This window comes from Marmota flaviventris, chromosome 6 (genome assembly GCF_047511675.1).
Source record: "Marmota flaviventris isolate mMarFla1 chromosome 6, mMarFla1.hap1, whole genome shotgun sequence".
Classification (NCBI taxonomy): Eukaryota; Metazoa; Chordata; class Mammalia; order Rodentia; family Sciuridae; genus Marmota; species Marmota flaviventris.
In genome coordinates, this window is record NC_092503.1 from 47,772,105 (window position 1) to 47,791,871 (window position 19,767).

At 37.8% G+C, this 19,767-nt stretch overlaps 1 protein-coding gene across 4 annotated transcripts in view; it reads right to left on the minus strand.

The window, feature by feature from the left end:
* Dse (dermatan sulfate epimerase) overlaps positions 1 to 19,767 on the minus strand; it is a 66,136-nt gene that overhangs the window by 20,791 nt on the left and 25,578 nt on the right. For 3 of the 4 annotated variants that reach the window (XM_027928123.2, XM_071613099.1, XM_027928124.3), the window contains exon 2: positions 19,042 to 19,510. In XM_027928123.2, the coding sequence (XP_027783924.1) occupies positions 19,042 to 19,457 (416 nt within the window). In that variant the 5' untranslated portion in view covers positions 19,458 to 19,510. Of the gene's footprint in view, positions 1 to 19,041; positions 19,511 to 19,767 lie in introns of those variants that run through there. The other variant, XM_027928125.2, reaches the window with a different exon arrangement.

A 19,767-nucleotide genomic window follows, 5' to 3' on the forward strand; every position in this document is an offset into this window, starting at 1 on the left:
TGTGTATGTCTCTAGAAATTAGAAAAAGCATTCTGTTCTAGAGCCTCCAGAAAAGAATAAAGCCCAACTAACATCTTAATTTTAGCCCAATGAGACCCACGGTAGACTTCTCTGGAACTGTAAGAGAAATCAGTGAAGTGTGTGGTAACTTGTTACATCAATCACAGGAAACTAACATAAAAACGTATTTGTATATAAAGGTAGACTGTAGTCAAGAACTACCAGAAATTTGAGGAAATCCCATAATAAAAGTGAAGAGAGCTGGGCGCAGTAGCACATGCCTGTATTCCCAGCGGCTCCAGAGACTGAGGCAGAAGGACCACAAGTTCAAAGCCAGGCTCATCAATTTAGCAAGACCGTGAACAACTTGGCAAGACTCTGTTTCAAAATTAAAAATAAAATGGGCTGGGGATGTGGCTCAGTGATTAAGTGTCCCTGGGTTTAATCCCTGATACAAAAAACAAAAACAAAAAGAGACCCAAATGAGTAACCTGATTAATGTATCTGGGGAGAAATTAATTCATGAAAGTAGAAAAAAAAATTCTAACAGAAAGAAAGAAAAAATAGCCCATGAAACACAAAATAGGCCCTTGAAAACCAAACAATAAGAAGGTAGGCTCAATAGAAAGGTTGAGGGAAGGTTGAAGAAATCTTGAGAAAGCAGAAAAATGAGAATGAAAAAGATAATAGGAGAGGAAAGAAAAGCGGGTGAATATCTGAGCAAGAAGAGAACAACAAAGAAAGAAGAAAGAAAAGGGGAAAAAAAAAAGAAGAAGAAATACAACTGTCTCAAGAAAATTTCCTAGACCTAAGATTTCCTAGAGCTAATTTCCTAGGGCCTGAGGTTCCAGATTGAAAAAATTCACCAAACACCAAGCACATGGATGAAAACAGACCCATTCCAAACCAAGAACTATCATGCTATAATGTGACACAGAAAAGAACCAGAAGTTTCAGAGTAAAATATCAGGTTTCATTCAAAGCACCAGCAATCAGAATGGAATCAGACATCTCAATAGCAACACTAGAAGCTAGAATACTACGGACCAATGTCTCCGAAACTTGGAGACAATTTCTAAGCTATAATTCCATACCCAGTCAGACTACCATTGGAACCTAAGGGCGCAGTTAACAAACAGAGAAACATCCAAGGTCTCAATGACCTCTCGTAAACTCTTCCTCTAGAAAGCATTGGAGAATTTCTCTACCAAAATTACAATGTATATCAAAAAAATAAATAAATAAAACAACATGGACCCACGGCACAAGGGATCCAATACGAGAGAAAAAACAAGGCAAGGGCTTTACAGCAAAGCCAGCACTCAAGAAACCTAGATCAAAGCAAGTCAAAAGGCTGTGGCAGTCCCCTCAAGAAGACCCACAGTTAAGAAAGGTCTTATGAAGAATGCCTTCTTAGAGAAGATCCTTATAACCGACTGCGAGTCTGGTTGGTAACAGTGCTAAATGTATGGTAGAACACTACGCAAATAAAACAACAACAACAAAAAGCCAGTATTAATCCTAGAGAAAATAAAGAGGACAAAAATTGAAGTCATCATAGTATACAAAATGGTTCACTTGTCCATAGCTTCTGCCTTATTTAAATAGGCAAACAATATTAATCTCATTAAAGTTACAATCTGTAAAATACAACAGAACTATATTGCAATGAAAATGACAACATATTCGTGTAAGAGTGAGAAAAAGAGAGATGGTGCAACTCTAAGCCAAGGAATACCAAGAACTGTGTGCCATCACCAGAAGCCAGGCGACAGCAAGAGACAGTTTCTCCCTTCTAGCCTCCAGAAGGAACCAACCCTGCTGGCATCCATAGTCCAGACTCCCGGCTTCCAGAACTGTGAGAGAATAAATTTCCATGATTTTAAGCCACCTCGTCTGTGGTACTTAGTTATAGCCCTAACAACAAATATACCAACTTTTAAGAATCTGATGTCACTGCCTTTGAGTACCGGTACCCCAACTCCTGCTGCCTGAATATTCAGACACTCCCTGTTTAAAGAGCAGTCCCCAACGTTCTGATAACATGCAAAGGAGGAAAAAATTACCTGGTATAGTTTTAAAATATGAATGACCCTCTAACAATGGCAAAAATAATAGTCAAATCACTAAATCTCCCTGCTCTCCTAGTTAAGAAAACTTCAAAACCAAAATGAGGCACCCCGTAAAATGCAAGGATACAACAAATGATATTTTACTTCCTCTTATAGTCCTCTCACAGTATTCCTGCTTTGTAATATTTACCAAAGTTTCTTTTACACTGAAGACTGAACAGGAGGATTGCAAGTTTGGGGCCAGCCTTAGCAACTTACTTAATGAGATCCCCCTCTCAAAATAAATAAATAAATAAGGGCTGTGGATATAGCTCAGTGGTAAAGTAACCCTGGGTCAATCTCCAGTACTAAATAAAACAAAATAAATTTAATTTATAATATTCTTTTTAATGGTTTTGCTGAGGTTGTACATATAGCTTTTTGAAGTTCAGGGGCCTTTCTAAAACAGCAGACAGACTGCAACTGATTTTATTCTGGGCATCAGTAGGAAATAATATGCCACAGACTTTATTGCATTCAGCTCTGGAAACCTGAAATGTAATTATTAATTACTGACTTTCACTCCTTCTTAATGAAAAAAGGATGCTTTACCAGTGTATTTTGGGAATAATAATTATAAACACTAGAATTATAGAATAAAGAGGCCATGCAAAGTGTGTGCAGTCCCCTCCTGGGAGATGTTCAACAGGGTTATCATAAGGGATTCTCTAGAAAGGAAGCATGTTGGGCAGGGCTTTCAAACTACAGATTGTGAGAAGAACTAATGGCTTTTGACCAGCATATTTTAAATGATTTCCATGAAATAGAACAGAATGGACTAGAAAACAGCAAGAGTGGGCATGATTTAAATGCAAGGGCTGCCAGATGTGGTGGTGCATGCCTGTAATTCCAGCAGCTCATGAGGCTGAGGCAGAAGGATCACCAAGTTCAAAGCCAGCCTCATCAACTTAGCAAGCCCCTAAGCAACTTAGCAAGATCCTGTCTCAAATTAAAAAATAAAAAGGGCTGGGGATGTGGCTCAGTGATTAGGGTTCAATCCTTGGTACCAAAGTAAGTAAGTAAGTAAATAATAAATAAATAAATGAAAATGCAAGGGTTATTTTGTGAAATTGTAACTTATTAATTTATATATGTAAAGCTAGATTTATGAGCCTGTTGGTTTATGATGTAACTTTGTTTCTTACTGTGGGTCACAGTCAAAAAAGGTCTGAATGCCACTGTCTTCAAGGACAAACATAATAACCACCCAACAAACCAGTCTTGCAGACAAAGAGAACCTGGACCCAGAGCCTGCTTCAGTGGAAGGAGTGGGGCTGACACCCTGATGGGCTAAGCTCTTTCCAGCAGAGGGTCTAGAACCAGCACTGAGGGAATATCCCACTATGAGACCATAAGGAAGGACTCCAGGAAACAAGAGAAGTTCAGAATGTTCAAAGCAGAGGGCAGAAGGTGCTGTACAATGGCAGCAGATGTGACAACACTAAATGGGCTCAGGCAGCCAATTTAGGAAGAAAAAAAAAAAAAACCTAATCACTATGTGGAAAAAAGCAAGAAAAGCATCTCTTGCTCTCTAAAACTTTTTTTTTGTTTGTGTGGCTTAGAAGCAGTTTACATTCAAGAGAGATAATGAAATAATTAACCTGTGGAAGGACTTTGTACCAATAATATTTATTTTATGTCCTAGAACACAATTTCAAAGATGACGTCTTAAAAACAATTTTTTTAAAAGACTGGGGGGGGGGCAAATTGTAACTTTTTTTGTGAAACACACAAAAAATGTTGTGAGTTGTGTTATCTCCTGTTGTTTCAAATCAGAATAAATTTAAGTTCAATCATGAGCCAAATTTGTGAGCTATCTTCAAAATGCATTAAACACTTTCCCTACTGGCTCTCTTTCCAGCAGAGGGTCTGGAACTTGGCTGATTCCTATTTGTTCTTCAGGCTCCAACTGGAAAAAATTTCCCAATGCTCCATGATAGGCAAAGTACCCCTAGGTCTTCCCATTACACCCTGCGCTTGGCCAATCACAGCCATTTATCATCTGTATTAATACTATTAGTCTATATCTTCCATAGGCCAATTATGTTTGCACTCTTGCTATTCTCTATCTTGACTTATCTAACTTTTTATCTAGAGTTATCTGTCATATTAAAAATAAAAACTGACCCCTGATACTAAATGAAATCACATTCCTTCCATCTTCTCTGACCATTGACAGGCCCTTAGAAAAGCAGAGAGGAAAAAATTCAAGCTGGATTCAGTTACACTTCAAAATCTTCCCCACATCAACAGGCTCCACTAAGTTGAAATAGTAGATAAGCTTTATGTGGTTTGAAAAAATTGTGGCAATAGTTCAGGATAGGAAGACACTGAAGTTAATATAAAATTTTGGCCACATGGGAAGGTTTTATTGATAATTATCTCTTCCTTTCCAAAAACTTTTCTCACAATAGTGAATTCACTATAAAAATTGCTAAGTTGTTCCAAACTCAAATCACTATCTATATAGTTCATCAAGAAATCTTTTTTTTTTCTTCCTTTTCAGCTACAGAAGCAGCATCACAATTCTCTCTATACTCTTTCCTTCTGATGCCTGCACAACATTTCCTTTTGGCCTCAGCTCCAGAAAGGGATCTGAGGACACCCATGTGGCTGCAATGTTGTGCTAGAGCCTTGACTTTTCCTCTCATTCTTCCAGCTGTAATTCACTGACTTATTGTGGTTGAACTAATTTAACTAAATCTGATCTTTGAACTTCCCTTTTACATTTTTCTAACATTAACGGAAACTTGCATACTGTACTAGAAGACATATGTTTTATTAAATAATTTTTTTCTGGTGACAACTGTGTGTTTATGTATTTAAATCACAATATACCCACAGGAAGTGGCTACAAATAAAGCTTGAGAGATACTATGAACTAGACTTTTTCTCTAGGTCCACAGGCACTTCTAACTTGGTATATCCAAAACAAAGCCCTTCATTAGCATTCTCCAACAGCTTCAAATGTTACAAGTTCACTGATAGGTCTTATCATCCCCTCAGCATTCCATAAAAAAAATTCTTTGTCCCCTTTGTCAGATATGTCAAGTCATACAAATACTCACTCTTTTTTTTAAAAAAAAAATATTTTTATTAATTATTGATGGACCTTTATTTATTTATTTGTTTATATGTGGTGCTGAGAATTGAACCCAGTGCCTCACACGTGCTAGGCAAGTGCTCTGTCACTGAGCCACAACCCCAGCCCCCAAATACTCAGTCTTATCACTGGAACCTATCACTTCCTTTCTATTCCAGGCTCTCATCTCTATAAACTCAAATGGCCTAATGGTCTTCCTCTGCAATCTTCTGCCACATGTGATCAGATTCTTTTAAAATGCAAATCTACCACAGGAGAATGATCAAAACTGGCATCCAGCTGTCAGTATGTAGGAAAACCCAAGGGTGGAGTTAGTGGGTCACTTGAATATGCAATCAGCAACATCCAGACTGTGGGAAATTATGTAGGTCAAAGGGTTCTATTCAGAACCTATTCAAGTTCTTCCTGAGTGTGAAGAAAATAAAGGGATGCAAGGGAACCAGCAGATAATAAGTCTTAAAAGACATTTCTAAAATGAGCAAAGATGGAGCTGGTGGTACTGCTCAGTGTAAAGCACTCATTTATTATGCACAAGACCCTGGGTTCAATGCCCAGCACTGTCGGGGGCGGGCAGGAAGCAAAGACTAAGGGCACATGGGCACATGGGCACATGTAGTGGCACATCCATAGTCCAACAATGAGGTAGAAGGATCATTTGAGCCTAGGAGTTTGAACCCAGCCAGGGCACTGTAGTGAAACACTGTCTCAAAAAAATTTAATAAAGAACAAAGACTATATATACTATAATGCTTAGACATGCATACATGGATTCACTATAAAGAAACACAAAGACCTGATGACTGCAGAAGTCAGGGTGGTATTTGAATGTGGATATTGGAGGGGGATTGTGATTGGGACAAACCTGTGGGGGAGCTTCTGGGGGTATCTGGCAGAGCTCTGTTTCTTGAGCTGTACTGTGGCTACCAGTGTTTGCTTTAATATACTTTATTAAGCTACACATTTGTTCCTTTGGTATTCTTTTATTTTACAGTGAAAAGGTTAACTCATAACACAGATCTTATCATTCACTGCCCTGTTAAACTCTTCCATGGCCTCACATTGCTTATAAAGAAAAGGACAAGTTCCTTCACATGGTAGACAAGGTCTTGTAGCATCTGGTTCTCTACCCAAAACCTCAGAGCTGTTTGTCTACTCCCCACATTAAATTTTCAGTTCCTCAAAGCTATTCTGCTTTCTTACATTGCCAGGCCTTTGTACATTGGTTACTTCTGCTTGGAACAGTCAAACGTGGCTCCCTTCCGCCACCACTTGGCACCTTCAGTGCTCTAATGCTGGAAGAAGTACTCCTGGGTGTTCCTATTACACTCTGTACTCTCCTGATGGCAACAATTATCATCTGTGATAATGTTGTCTATTGCTCTATACATTCCATAGACCAACAGCTGGATGCGTAACTTGCCCTCAAAATTTTGTATGCCCAATTCTTAACAAAATGTCTAAAACAGAACTAGTTAATGCTAAGCTTATATAAAATGAATATGTACATATATTTATTTATAAATGAAAAGGGCATTTGTTGGCAATATTTGTAAGAAAGCAAAATAAAAGCAATGTAATAAACATAATAACCCCTAACACTTACTTTATGCCTCACAGTGTTTTGTTAACTTATTTCATCCTCTAACATTATGAGTGGAGTATCATATTTGTCTCCAATTTACAGATGAGGAAACTGAACCATAGAAAAACCAAAGTAACATGATCAAGGTCACCCAGCTTGTAAATGGGATTAGAACCCAGGCCGTCTGACTCCACAGTCCTTGCTCTTAATTCCAATAATACATTACCTCTACCATTCACTTCAAAGATAGAAGCAGCCGGTTTTAAAGTGAATAAGATTAAAGCTCTGTTGTGGTTACCTGATTGGGAACACACGTGGACCACCTACATATGAGATCATGGTCGCCCAAATGCAAGGGACCAAGGAGGAAAGAATACCAGGTATGAGGGAGCACTTCAAAGAGCAGGAAACCTGAGATTCTTCAGTGAGCTATGCACAGAGATGTCAATCCTGACATTCCTTCTGAGGGCCTCCAAGTGGGTTGCAGGTACACTGTCCCTGTAATTATGGGTTGAGAGACAAAAGGCTGGACAAAGACAAGTCTTTAGAGTAAAAGCGAGGTCAAATAAATATGGGCAGCCATATTGTGCAGGCATCAAATCAGAGTCAAAGTTGTGTGCAGCTTCAAGACTTCTGTTCTTGGCAAGCTTAGACTGTCAGTCAAAATAAATCATTCAATCAATCAATCAATAAATCATTCATTCATTCCTTTGGTATAATTTACCGTGTCTTTGTGGCAGGTATACCATATTAGGTTCTCAGAACTTGAAGGTTAAAACATGGTGGTGCTACCCCCATTAAGCTTATGTGCCAGTGGAGAGACTAACAAATCAAGAATTGCAATGTAAGCAAAATATCCTATGAGGGTTTTCCACAGGTTCCTTGAAACATCCAAATCACACTGTCCGAGTGATTTGGGCAGAGTCCAGGAGGCTTCTGGAAAGAAATTTCTTTGGGGTCACACCTAGAAGACATGCACTCCTGGTGAGACAACCAGATGAGCAACCCAGATACTACTTCAAACAAATAAGTCAAATAAAAAATAATAATAATGGGAATTTCCAGGAGGGGAGGGACTAGAAAAAAATGTAATAGAGAAAGAATAAATGTGAAACATGAAGTCCAGATAGGTACAGACAGAAAGGTGGAAGGAATGAGACGATATGTCTGGGATACCTATAGGCAGAAAAGTCAGCTCAGGGCTGGTCTGTAAACCTACTGCTTCTAGAATAAGGGCAGAGTTGAAAATGCAGTGCAGTAATTCAAGTGGACCACTGGAGAGACTGCATGTCAATCTGCCAGTGAGAACAATAAAATTATAGAATTGATGAGAAAAGGAAAATCTGCAAACTCTGAATGGGGCATGTATTATGGTGAAGGTGACAACAGGCTGATCTGTTTTTTACTTCTCAATGATACCTTTTCCTGATGTGCTTGCCTACATTCAACAATGAAGAAGCACCAACAGCAAAATGCATTCAGAGTAGCAAGAGCGAAAAACAGAAAAAGGGAGAGAAGAGGAAAATTGACTGTGGGTAATGAGTATAGCAGCAACCATGCAAAAGCCATGGAACTGAAGATATCCAAGGTAAAGGCAGAAGAGAAAAATATTTAAGAATTAGGAGATAACTTGAATTGGATATCAACACACTTTATATATAAACCGAGATACAAAAATTGTGGTATATATGTGTATTAAGAATTGTAATGCAAAAAAAAAATAGAATAGCATTATCTTAGATTAGGTAGAGGGAAGTGAAAGGAGGGGAAGGCAGGGGACATGGGGATAAGAAAGATAGTAGAATGAAACAGACATTATTATTTTATGTAAGTATGTGACTATATGACCAATGTGATTCTACAATATGTATACTCAGAAAAATGAGAAATTATATCCATCTATGTATGATATATCAAAGTATATAAGTGCATTCTACTGTCATGTATAACTAATTAAAAAAATAATTTTTTTTTAAAAAAACGTTAGGCGATATGGTCAAAAGGTCCTAAAAGGGAATAATAATCACTAAAATATCTGCATTGAGGACATCAATGAGTCCTTACAACCACAACAGGGACAGAGGGTTTTGACAGTTATCTGTCCCCACAAGTGGTGATATCAACAAAACGAGAAAATAAAGTAGATAGGAGAAAGTCATATGAATAAAAGAGTCATCTTTTCTGTCCCACAAACCCTATCTCTCTCCTAAAGTCTCTATCATCTGGGCATCAACATGCAACCAGCCCCCCGGGACCATGCTTCACACCACCCTCTCTCTTACAATTTAAATTGCAAGTGTACCTGAGAATCACATGGGAAACATGTTACAAGTGCAGAATCTTAGGATGACTCCAAGAAGTCATGATTCAGTGAGTCTGGTGGAAGACCATGGAATCTGTCTTTGCAAGGACACTCCCTGTGCTCCAAGAATCACACTTTGAGAGACAGTATACTAGATTCAGTCAAGTGCGGTTAGACTTTCTTTTCCTGAATGTTGTTAAAGTTCATTCCTTCTTCTCCTCATTCACTGTCTTAATTATGGTCTTCATTTCCCTTCTAGACTAATATTATAAGCTTAAAACTAGTTTTTCTTTTCCTGATTCATCCCTTCCAGACCATCATACACACAAAGAGTTCTAAACCACAGGATCCTGTGGGATAAGCAATGATCTGGCCCCTGACTGTCTCCTCCTGCTGTCCAAAGCCAGTATGCTGACTTTAACAAAGGAAAGAAGGGAAGATGGTTGAGAGATCCTGTGTCATGGCTAAAATGGGTTCCCTTCATGGATATGGCAGAAAATATGAAAAAGTAAAAGGCCATTCTGAAGATACCCAAGTGTTAGAGTCTGTAAACAAGTCAAAATAACACCTGGCATTTAGCCAGGGGAATGTTAGAGTTCGTAAACAAGTCTGGATGGTGCCTGGCAAAACGCCAGAGGGAGTGGTTTGAGAAGTAACAAAAGCAAGCCATTAAGTGTGGAGATTCCTTATTGGTTGACTGATGTATCTAGTTTATGCTAATTAGATAAGCTGTGTGGAATGTATAAATACTGCTCCTGTCCTGCAATAAACGGCTCCTACTCCTGCTGTATCAACGTACACAAGTTGCTCGTCACCCCCCAGTTATTTTGCTGCAGCCGGGCTGCGGCACCCAAGGTAAAATGAACTACCCAGTTTTGTAAGAGACTCTGAGCACACTCATGCCATTATTACTGTCAGCTGTTTTAAATATCTATATAGCATTAGCAAGAATGCAATGTCAGCAGAACTTCACATCATAAGTGGTATTAGAATTGAACACTTATTTTATCCAACAAATAAAGCCAACTTCAAAAATATATGATGAAACATCTCTGAAATAGATTACAGATATACATACAGCACTTGGCCAGCTAACATTTTCCCTTAAGATAAGGGACAAGGAACACACAAAATCCAAACAGCTGTTTGCCAAGTTTTTATATTGGAAAAATTTATAAGCCAGATTATAAGGACTGTGCGGAACATTATTCATAGTACCTGTGTTTGTAATATGAGGTTAGGGGTACCACCTTATTAAAAGAGAGACAAGGATTCTTCTGGCCCCTGAGCACAGTTTGAGGTAGGATAGACGAAATTAGAAAACAGGTAGAAAGGAGACATAAAGGACAAGGAAATAAAATTTCAATTCAGAAGTTCTGCATGGTTTTCCAGGCCTGTCACTCCCCAAGCAAGTCTCTTTTCCAAGCCTGTTACTTCCTGGAAAATCTATAAATGTATTTGTGCATTGTTAATTAACACTCCTCCCCTAATAAATAGATTAAGTGAAGAGAGACCTGATATTTTGAGAAACCTATAATTTAGGGGACTTTCCAGTACTATCTACTGATAATAAAGATAATGCATCAGCTTAAGGATCCAAACTCTGACTAGAACACCATAAACTGTCTTTCAATCACCAGACGGATATCATTCCTGCATACCTTCCCACACCCAGCCCTCACCAAGTTTCCTTTAAAAGAAGAGCCATGAACCCCACTCTCTCTTGAATGTGTTTCCCTCGCTTCACCCCAAATCTGTCTCTCTTGACATGGCCATGTTCTCCCTTCAATGTGTTATCAACTTTCCTAAATAAGTAAACCTCTGTCTATGTGTCTGACTGACATGTGCTGAAATTCTTTTCTGTCACATAAGGCAAGGACCTCACTGGTCTGGAGTCCAGTTCCACCTTCTTTCTGGGAACTCCTTGGGTCCTTCTTCAGACACCTCTTCTCTAGTGACATACTCTGAAAGCCTGTGTTACATTTAACAAGTATGAGCAAGCTGGCACCGAATCTTAGAATCAAACACCTAACAGATCCCACAAAGAAAATTCACTTTGGATTTCTTTTTAATTGTGTGTGATAATAGCTGTCAGAAAATATCTTAAAAGTTATTGATAGGACAAAGTATTATTAGAATTACTTTAACCTCTTTTGCAGTTGAAATAGATGGAGAAGAGTTTATAGAGTTCAAGTTAGTTAAGCAGCAAGAATTTAGGTTAGCTGAGTATCCCAGGTAGAGTGTGACAATTCTACACACGACTGCTCAACAGCACTCTCAGACAGATGATGCTGAGCTCTCCTGCACACCTGACTTTGCTTCTCCTCAGCTCTTCTCCACAAGCTTAGTTCAGCCACAGACAGGTCTGCTGGTCCAAAACAAAATAATAATGCTGCAACAACCTGCTTACGAAATGGGATTCAAGAAAGGAAATCCTAATGGCCAGGTTCCTAACACATGCATTTCTGTAAATTATAAAGAATCTGATCAATGTAAAAGGCTTGTAGCCACCAGTTATTTCACCCTCATGGTTCCAAGGATCTGAGGCTTGGAGAGAATTTACTTTAGGTCACAAAATGAAAGGGACAGAGAAAAAGAAAGGCAGAAACATTGGGGAGGAGGGTGTGGAGGAAAGAGAAAGGAAAAACATGAATGAGAAAAAGCCAGGGGAATTGGGGGCCGGGTTTCTGACAGCCCCACATTTGTTTCCAGGAGTCCACTTTAATGGATTCCAGGTGCATTCTGGACTAATCCTCCATTGCTGAAAGGTCGTGAGAGGAAAACCTGATCTTTTTACTCACGGTGCTGTGGCTCCACATGTCGGGGCCCAGCTACTTCCTCCCCGCTTTTGATTCCCAGTCTTAGCTTGCAATTTAGAAAAGTAAAAGGCCTGAGAAACAGCTGCAGGGAAACGCATTTGGAGCCTAGCAGGCAGGCGATGCTGAGGAAGCTGAGGAAGGCGGGCCCACTCTTCATTTCTGTATGTACAGCAGGGAAACCAGCTGGTTCACTTCAATGTGACAGAGCCTTTTCTTTTTTCCTCTCTTTATTTTATTATTTTATTTTATTTTGCAAACACACCCTCAGATGTCACCATCCAGAAGTTTGCAATCTACAGGCAAAGATTTAATACTCAGTCTGTTGCAGGGGAAAAAAAAATACAATTACTTCTCTGTCCAAAAGTTCAACTTTCTTTGTTTCTCCCACCAGTTCTCCTGATTTCCTGTAGCCAACTGGCTCCAATGCAAGAGTGAAGTAATTTCTTTCCCCTGTGATTTATTTTCTGTCAGATGATAAGTAAGCAAAAAAAAAAAAATACTATAAGGAAAGGGAGAGAGAATGATTCACAACAAATACTTCAAAAAACACCACCCTCAAATGACAGAGTAGGGAAAATGGAGTACTATGCACCACAAATAGATAAATAAAAAGGTTCATCTTCACAACTATTAATGGGTAATAATGATAAACTCTTAGTGAACTTGTGTGCCAAGCACATAATGCTAAAGAGCTTTGATGTGCATTACCTAGCAGGGAGGTAAAATCCACATTTTACAGATGAAGAGACAGGTTTTGCAGAGGTTAAGGAACCTGCCAAAGGACACACAGCTAATTAAAGTAGCAGAGCCAAGATGAAAGCACTATATAGATTTGCCTCCAAAGACCACTATACCAGGCCTGTTACCCATCATTTACAATTTAAGAGGAAAACCCTGAAAAGTCTGCTACTGGGAAATGCACACTGGATAACTATGCCATCAACCAAGGCGTACGCATATCCCCTTTGATACAATCCTATCTTAAATCTCTTTCATTCATTGTCCTATTTGATTAAGTGAAATACGGTAAACTTAATTATATCTTTCTTAAGTGATTTAGGCTCTGAGGTGTTTTCCAATAATTCAATGAGACTTTGGTTTTGTTGTTGTGAGAATTTGCTGAGGAGTTATGATGTCAAGTTCATATTAAGAGCTTGGCTGAGATATACAGTAAGCTGCCTGATGAACATGCAAGTTATTTCATTTCCTTATATATAAAAAATTCTACTGAATTAAGCTAGACTTAAAAAGAAAAAGTAGCTTGGGCTAAACCATAAATTCATCCTCTCCATCCCCAACCTGCTTTCCCAGGCTTTTTTTTCCCCCCTTTCTGGTACTGGGGAACAAATCCAGAACCTCACACATGCTATGCAAGTACTCTACCACTGAACTACATCCCCACCACCCCTGTATGTGTTAATGAAATTTTCTTAAGACAGCCTCCATTGACATACACATAGGCAAAACAGTCCATCGTGGTGTGAAAAACAACCTCATGCAATTCATCACACATGCACTGTAACAGTGTTTATTAGAATGGTGAGGGTTCTTCATGAAAACCCTAGATGAAATTTCTTTGGGGATCCTCCGGCAAAGACTAGTAGTTCTTTTTTGGTACCAGGTATTGAACTCAGAGGTACTCGACCACTAAGCCACCTCCCCAGTCCTATTTTGTATTTTATTTAGAGATAGGGTCTCACTGAGTTGCTTAGTCCCTTGCTTTTGCCAAGGCTGGCTTTGAACTCCTGATCCTCCTGCCTCACCTCCTGAGCCACTGAGATTACAAGCATGTGTGCACCACAGCGCCCTGCGATTAGTAATACTTTTACAGAGTAACTGACCTGCTTTTTAATTTCATGTACATTGCAAACTTGAAAATTGAGGAAGCCTTACTTTCTTTGTTGCTGTACACACACACACACACACACACACACGCGTGCACACACACACACACACACACTCCCTCAGGGCCCATTTTTGACATGGTCTGTAAGACATATTTTAGCAACTGAGTTATGCCTTTTCCAGTTGATGTCCCCAATCACCCCCTCTTTTATTTCTCAGATACTTTTTTTCTTTCTTTTTTTTTTTTTTTTTTTTTGTACTGGGGCTTGTACTCAGAGGCACTTGACCACTGAGCCACATCTCCTGCCCTATTTTGTATTTTATTTAGAAACAGGGTCTCACTGAGTTGCTTAGCACCTCACTTTTGCTGAGGCTGGCTTTGAACTCGTGATCCTTCTGCTTCAGCCCCTCCAGATGCTGGGATTACAGGCATGAGCCAATAGGCCTGGCTTCTCAGATACTTTTAATTTGAATTTTGTATTTTACATTTCCTTAAGATAGGGAAGGATAGTATGCACAAATAAGCAAATGAAAATACAGGAATATTATGAAAATTTTACAAAAGTACTCCACAAACTCACTCTAGAAACTGATTTTTTTGAAAAATTTCTTTTAAATCTGTAAATCCTGTTTTTATTATTTTCCTACCTTAAAGTTTAAGCTCTTGGGGGCATTTTTTTTTTTTTTTTTTTTTTTTTTTTTGGTGCTGGGGATTGAACCCAGGGCCTTGTACATGCGAAGCAAGCACTCTACCAACTGAGCTATATCTTTAACTCAAAGTTTAAGCTCTTGAGGGGAAAAAAAATGAAAGAGGATTTTACTTATTTGCAATATTTCTGTGAGGGCTTTTTTTTTTTTAAACCATGTAAGACTAGAATTCAGGAAACAATCATTTAAAAATGAAGATAGCCCCATGTGCCATTTGGCATACACAGAACTTGACTACACAGACTAGGAGATATTATAGAAAGAGTGAATTCACTTTAAGTGTACTTGTTAGCAGCCCTGGGTTTATCATCTTAGATCATTATGCCTTCTAAAAGTGTTGTATGTTAAGTTCTAATTGAGCTTTTGGATAAAGCAGATCTAACTACAATCTAAATCCTTTTGGAAGACAAGATCTACAGAGAAAAAATCCTTATTTAAAAGGATTTTTAAAAAGACTATCTTTTTTTAAATTTGATTTTTAGAACTAAGTTAAGCGCAAGCTGTTACTTTAATGAAAGAAACAATGCGTGAGGATTAGTAGAAACGAGAAAAAAAGGAGAGATCTTCTGAGAAAGAATGTGGGCAGTCCTTCGAAGGCAGACACAGTGCACAGATAAGCTTCATCTTTCTGTGGTGCCCAGTGGTCTGGGTACTCAGAAACACACACAATTAAAATGCATGCTGTCCATTTTCAATCACCACCATTATTCTTATCAATCTTTTAGATTCCCTTTCTACTTTGTGGTAAATTAGATGGAAACAGTACAATTATATAGTATTTTCCATTTAACTTTTCTTCCACGATGGCCCAAATTCTTAAACTTATTTATAGAGGTAAATTTTGAAGTTCCTTATTTACTACTCAATGAAATGAGCCACATTAGTAAATCTATATCATGTTTATCTCATATGCACTTGCAGACAAAAGACATACCATTGTCACTTTCCCCAGAGCCTCTTCACTAGTGCTCCCATTAATGTGCTGCGTTAAGAAGAGGCCGAGGGGAGCATCACTAAAAATTTTAACAGAATAAATACAAAAGGAAAATTGTATGAGTTAAACAGATCCAGTTTGAGAACATTTTGAATACAGGTGGTAAAATCTCTGAATAAAAACTTGTTTCCTTAGAGCTTACACATACCAAGTTGCAAGCCAAACAGGGTCTAAGCACTAGGTAAAATAATAGCAGCAGTAACTACCATAACTGTCACTGTTTTTTACTGAAGGCTTTCTAGGTTACAAGACCTTTGCTGAGTACTTTACACTATTTATCTCGCTTAATCCTCCTAACAACCTTACGAGTTAGATATAGCAGCTATATATCACTCAAGATACTAATGCTCAGCTGGAACATGCCTAAAATCCCAGCAACTCAGGAGGCTGAAGCAGGAGGATCTTAAGTTCAAAGCCAACCTCAATAATTTATCGAGGCCCTGAACAATTTAGACCGTGTCTCAAAATAATAAATAAAAAGGGGAAGGGATGTAACTCAGTGGTTAAGTGCCCCTGGGTTCAATCTCCTGTATCAAAAAGTGGGGGGAGAGACACTAATGCTCAAACTAAGAAAATTAATCTGATGTAACACAGATCAAGAGTGGGGAGATAGAATTTACACATAGGCCCGGAGGATTACTCCAAGTGGGTACTTTCCCACTGCACTAGAGTGCAACAGGATACCACTGTTAAGTCAATCATTGATGAAAACTAAAGAAACTCCTCACTAAATAATCCTTACACTTCATTCTGAGAAGAAGAAATACTTCTAGTATCCAATGCTTTGAGTATCCATCCATCCCTCTGCTGGATGCAAATTATAAAATTACTAAGCCATTTCTTCATCTTTAAATCCCTAGCACTCAACAGTGTACAACACAAAGTAAATGCTCAGTAAATGTTTGTTGATTTAATGAATAAGTCAATGAGGTCAATACAGTCAATGGATTTTTTAAAAAATCCATTTTAAAAAGTTGTTAAAACCTTCTTCAGTTTTTAAAAGGCTTAAATTTTCATAAAATCATTAAAATGCACAATTTGAAATGTTCAAATATTATTATTTGAATAATACTATTACTGATCACTTTTGGAATTAGAAACTAGTTGTAAAGGCATACCCTTAGTTTCTATCCTTCAGCTTCATGAGATCAAAAGAAAGAGTCAACTTCAGACCCATTAAGTCATAGATTGGTTGTTGGCTATGGAGAATGGCATAGAATTATACCTATTTTTATCAATATTGCCATTAATAAAGTATTCATCCTTTAATCAATTTCCATACATCTCCAATGACCAGTGAATCTGAACCTGTAGAAATTATGTGAAAATTAAAATTTTTCCTGAAGTTACCTATTTTCCTTCTTTCAATCAAAGAAGATATCTAATCCTCTAAAATAACAATATTCGTTCGTATTAATACATCTGAATGTTTTATATTTTAATGATAAAATCATACTAGTCTTGTACAATTCTCTATGTTATTGTATTTATGCTAAAAGTATATCCACTAGAAAAGGCACTTCACAATGTTAAGTCTTTTCTGAGGTGAAATAGATTATTTTATTTATTTGTTTGTTTATTTTTTGTGGTGCTGGGGATTGAAACCAGGGCCTTGTGCATTCAAGGCAAGCACTCTACCAACTGATCTATAACCCCAGCCCAAAATAGGCAATTTTTTACAGTAATGTCTATGGGACATTTTCATCAATATCTTATTCTGTCAAAATTCAATTATCTGAAATAAAAAGGACTTTAAAAGAAAAAATACCCTTGTAAACATTAAAGGTTTTTTTTTTTCCTAAACAAGGTAAACATGGTTGTCATTTTAATGAACTGCATGAATGTCAAGTGAGTTACTGCAACACTAAATAATATAATCTTATAGTTCAAATACCAGATACATTTTCCATCTATCTTTTATCTCTTGGTATCAGGAATAAGATCAGTTAATGTGACTCAAAACTAGAAACTGCCACATACATGGCTAGGCTCTGTAGCAACAACAACAACAAAAGATTCTTCTCATCCTAAAACATTGTAAGCTTCGAAATGAGTATATATATGTAACAATAATGCTAAAAAATTCAGTTCTCTTATGGATTTCATGGCAACTCTTCCATAATTTTTTTCAATAAGAAATTTCAGATACTTATTAAACTCACAAATCACTATTCTTCACCTCTGTGATATACAAAATATAATTTATGAAAGATGCAATTCATCACAAAATTGCTTGTATTCACTGATTTTTCTAAGCATTTAAAAATGCACCCTTGTCATCCCTATTACAAGTGGCATCTTATGTAATTTTCAAAGGATATTTCTTATATCATATAAATCTTTTTAGTGCAACTGAACCATGAATGAATATTAAAACTCAGTATCACTAAAAATAACTACAGAATGCCTAGTTTAGTCAATTCAGCCTGTATCTTTCTGGAAGCAGATGGAAGCATTAATTATAAACAAATAAAATGAATTCAAGCTAATCAAAAGATATTCGAAGCTTGTTCTTGAATTGTAAACCTCTAAAAGTGAACTATTACATAGAATTCTTCACACAATTACACTATAACACTGATTTTCCGAAAGGTTTGAATAGTCTGGTTGTTTACTGGATAGAATATTATTTTAAATTGTTAGTAATCCATCATACTGACTTGTAGCTCTTTATTGGCATAAAATGCATATAAGTTCTAATTGGCTGAAATTTCTTGCTAGCCAAAAGTTTAAATCACAGGGAGAGATCAATCAAAACCTAATACCGAAATAGAAACAAAAAAAAAACCCTACTAATGTTCATATACATATACATATGTATATAAAATGCAGTTATATATTTATATATACATACACACATTCTATATATATGATCACATACACATATATATATATATAATGTGTGTATGTACATATAAATATATAATTGCATTATACACACACACACACACACATATATGGCATGTGTATGTGTACAAGGCCCCCAAATGTTTCTATAAACTTCATTCCAGTAGGCACTAAAGTCCTTGGAGTTCCAGGGAGGGAAGTTCTCCAAGGGATTGGAGTATATGTATGTATGTATTTGTATACACCACACATATACACTAAACACATATACTAAATAGCTCAGGTGTGCAATAGGCTATATTATGTAGGTATGTGTAAGTATACCTTTTGATGTCTGTACAATGCCAAAACCACTTAATGGTGCATTTCTCAGAACACATCCCTGTTGTTAAGTGATACATGACTGTACATGCAGATTGCACAAAGGAGAAAGAATTCTCAACAATCAACCCGACACTGTATGCCCAAGTTAGCAAATTATTTTTTTCTTTGGTTAATTTGCATCTAAACATTTTCCTTCTTACTTGAAACATGGTGTGGTAACTGTGTTTTTTGAAACAGGCCGCTCATAAGCCACAGGCAACACAAGTAACAAGCACTCCTCCTACACACACACACACGAACACACACACACACGAACACACGAAAATCTGGTCTCTGAGGTTTCACTGATGGATTCATTTCTTTAAATTGCAGTTAATAGAAAAGGAAGAAAAAGACAAAAATCTACCAACTAGGCTGCGCTGCCATCCTCTCCATGTAGTCTTTGGCCATGTCACGGGCTTCAATGTTCTCAGGATACAGCACGCAGAACATTGCCAAGGCGCCCAAGTTGTTTCCATAAATTTCATTCCAGCGGGCACTGTAGTCCTTGGGATCCCAGGGAGGGAGGTATTCCAAGGGGCTGGACAGCATAGTGTGCACAGCCTCTCTGAGCCGGGCCGCAATATGCTCATGTGAGCTTGCAGCCCTGAGCTGGAGCTCAGCCACCTCTGCCCTAGAGAAGTACAGCATTGGGTGGTTGTCGTAGTTGGCATTGGTGAAGGGGATCATGACTTCTGGGTTCTCGTCAGTGATGTACGCTGACGCGAGGCAAAGCAAATATATGAAAAACACACTGGGGGCCCCCCGTGTGTGAGTCCTCATTGTGGCATCAGATCTCCAAATCTCCAAGGCAGCCAAACCATCTTCGAAAGATCCTACATGAGAAAATAAAGAAGAGCATATGTCACTCAAAGGAACACGGCACAGGTTGGGGGTACATGGAACCTCACTTACTAGGAAAAGAATTAAAATTAAAACTTACAAATTTTTATTTTTTAAATACAACAAAAATATGAATTAGGAAGAAATTTACTAGAGAAACAGTATGATTGTTCAAGTAGGGAAAGAACAAACCTTGACATTGTTTCTCAAATGCAGAGAAGTTTAGATTTTATGGTATTTTTTAGACATT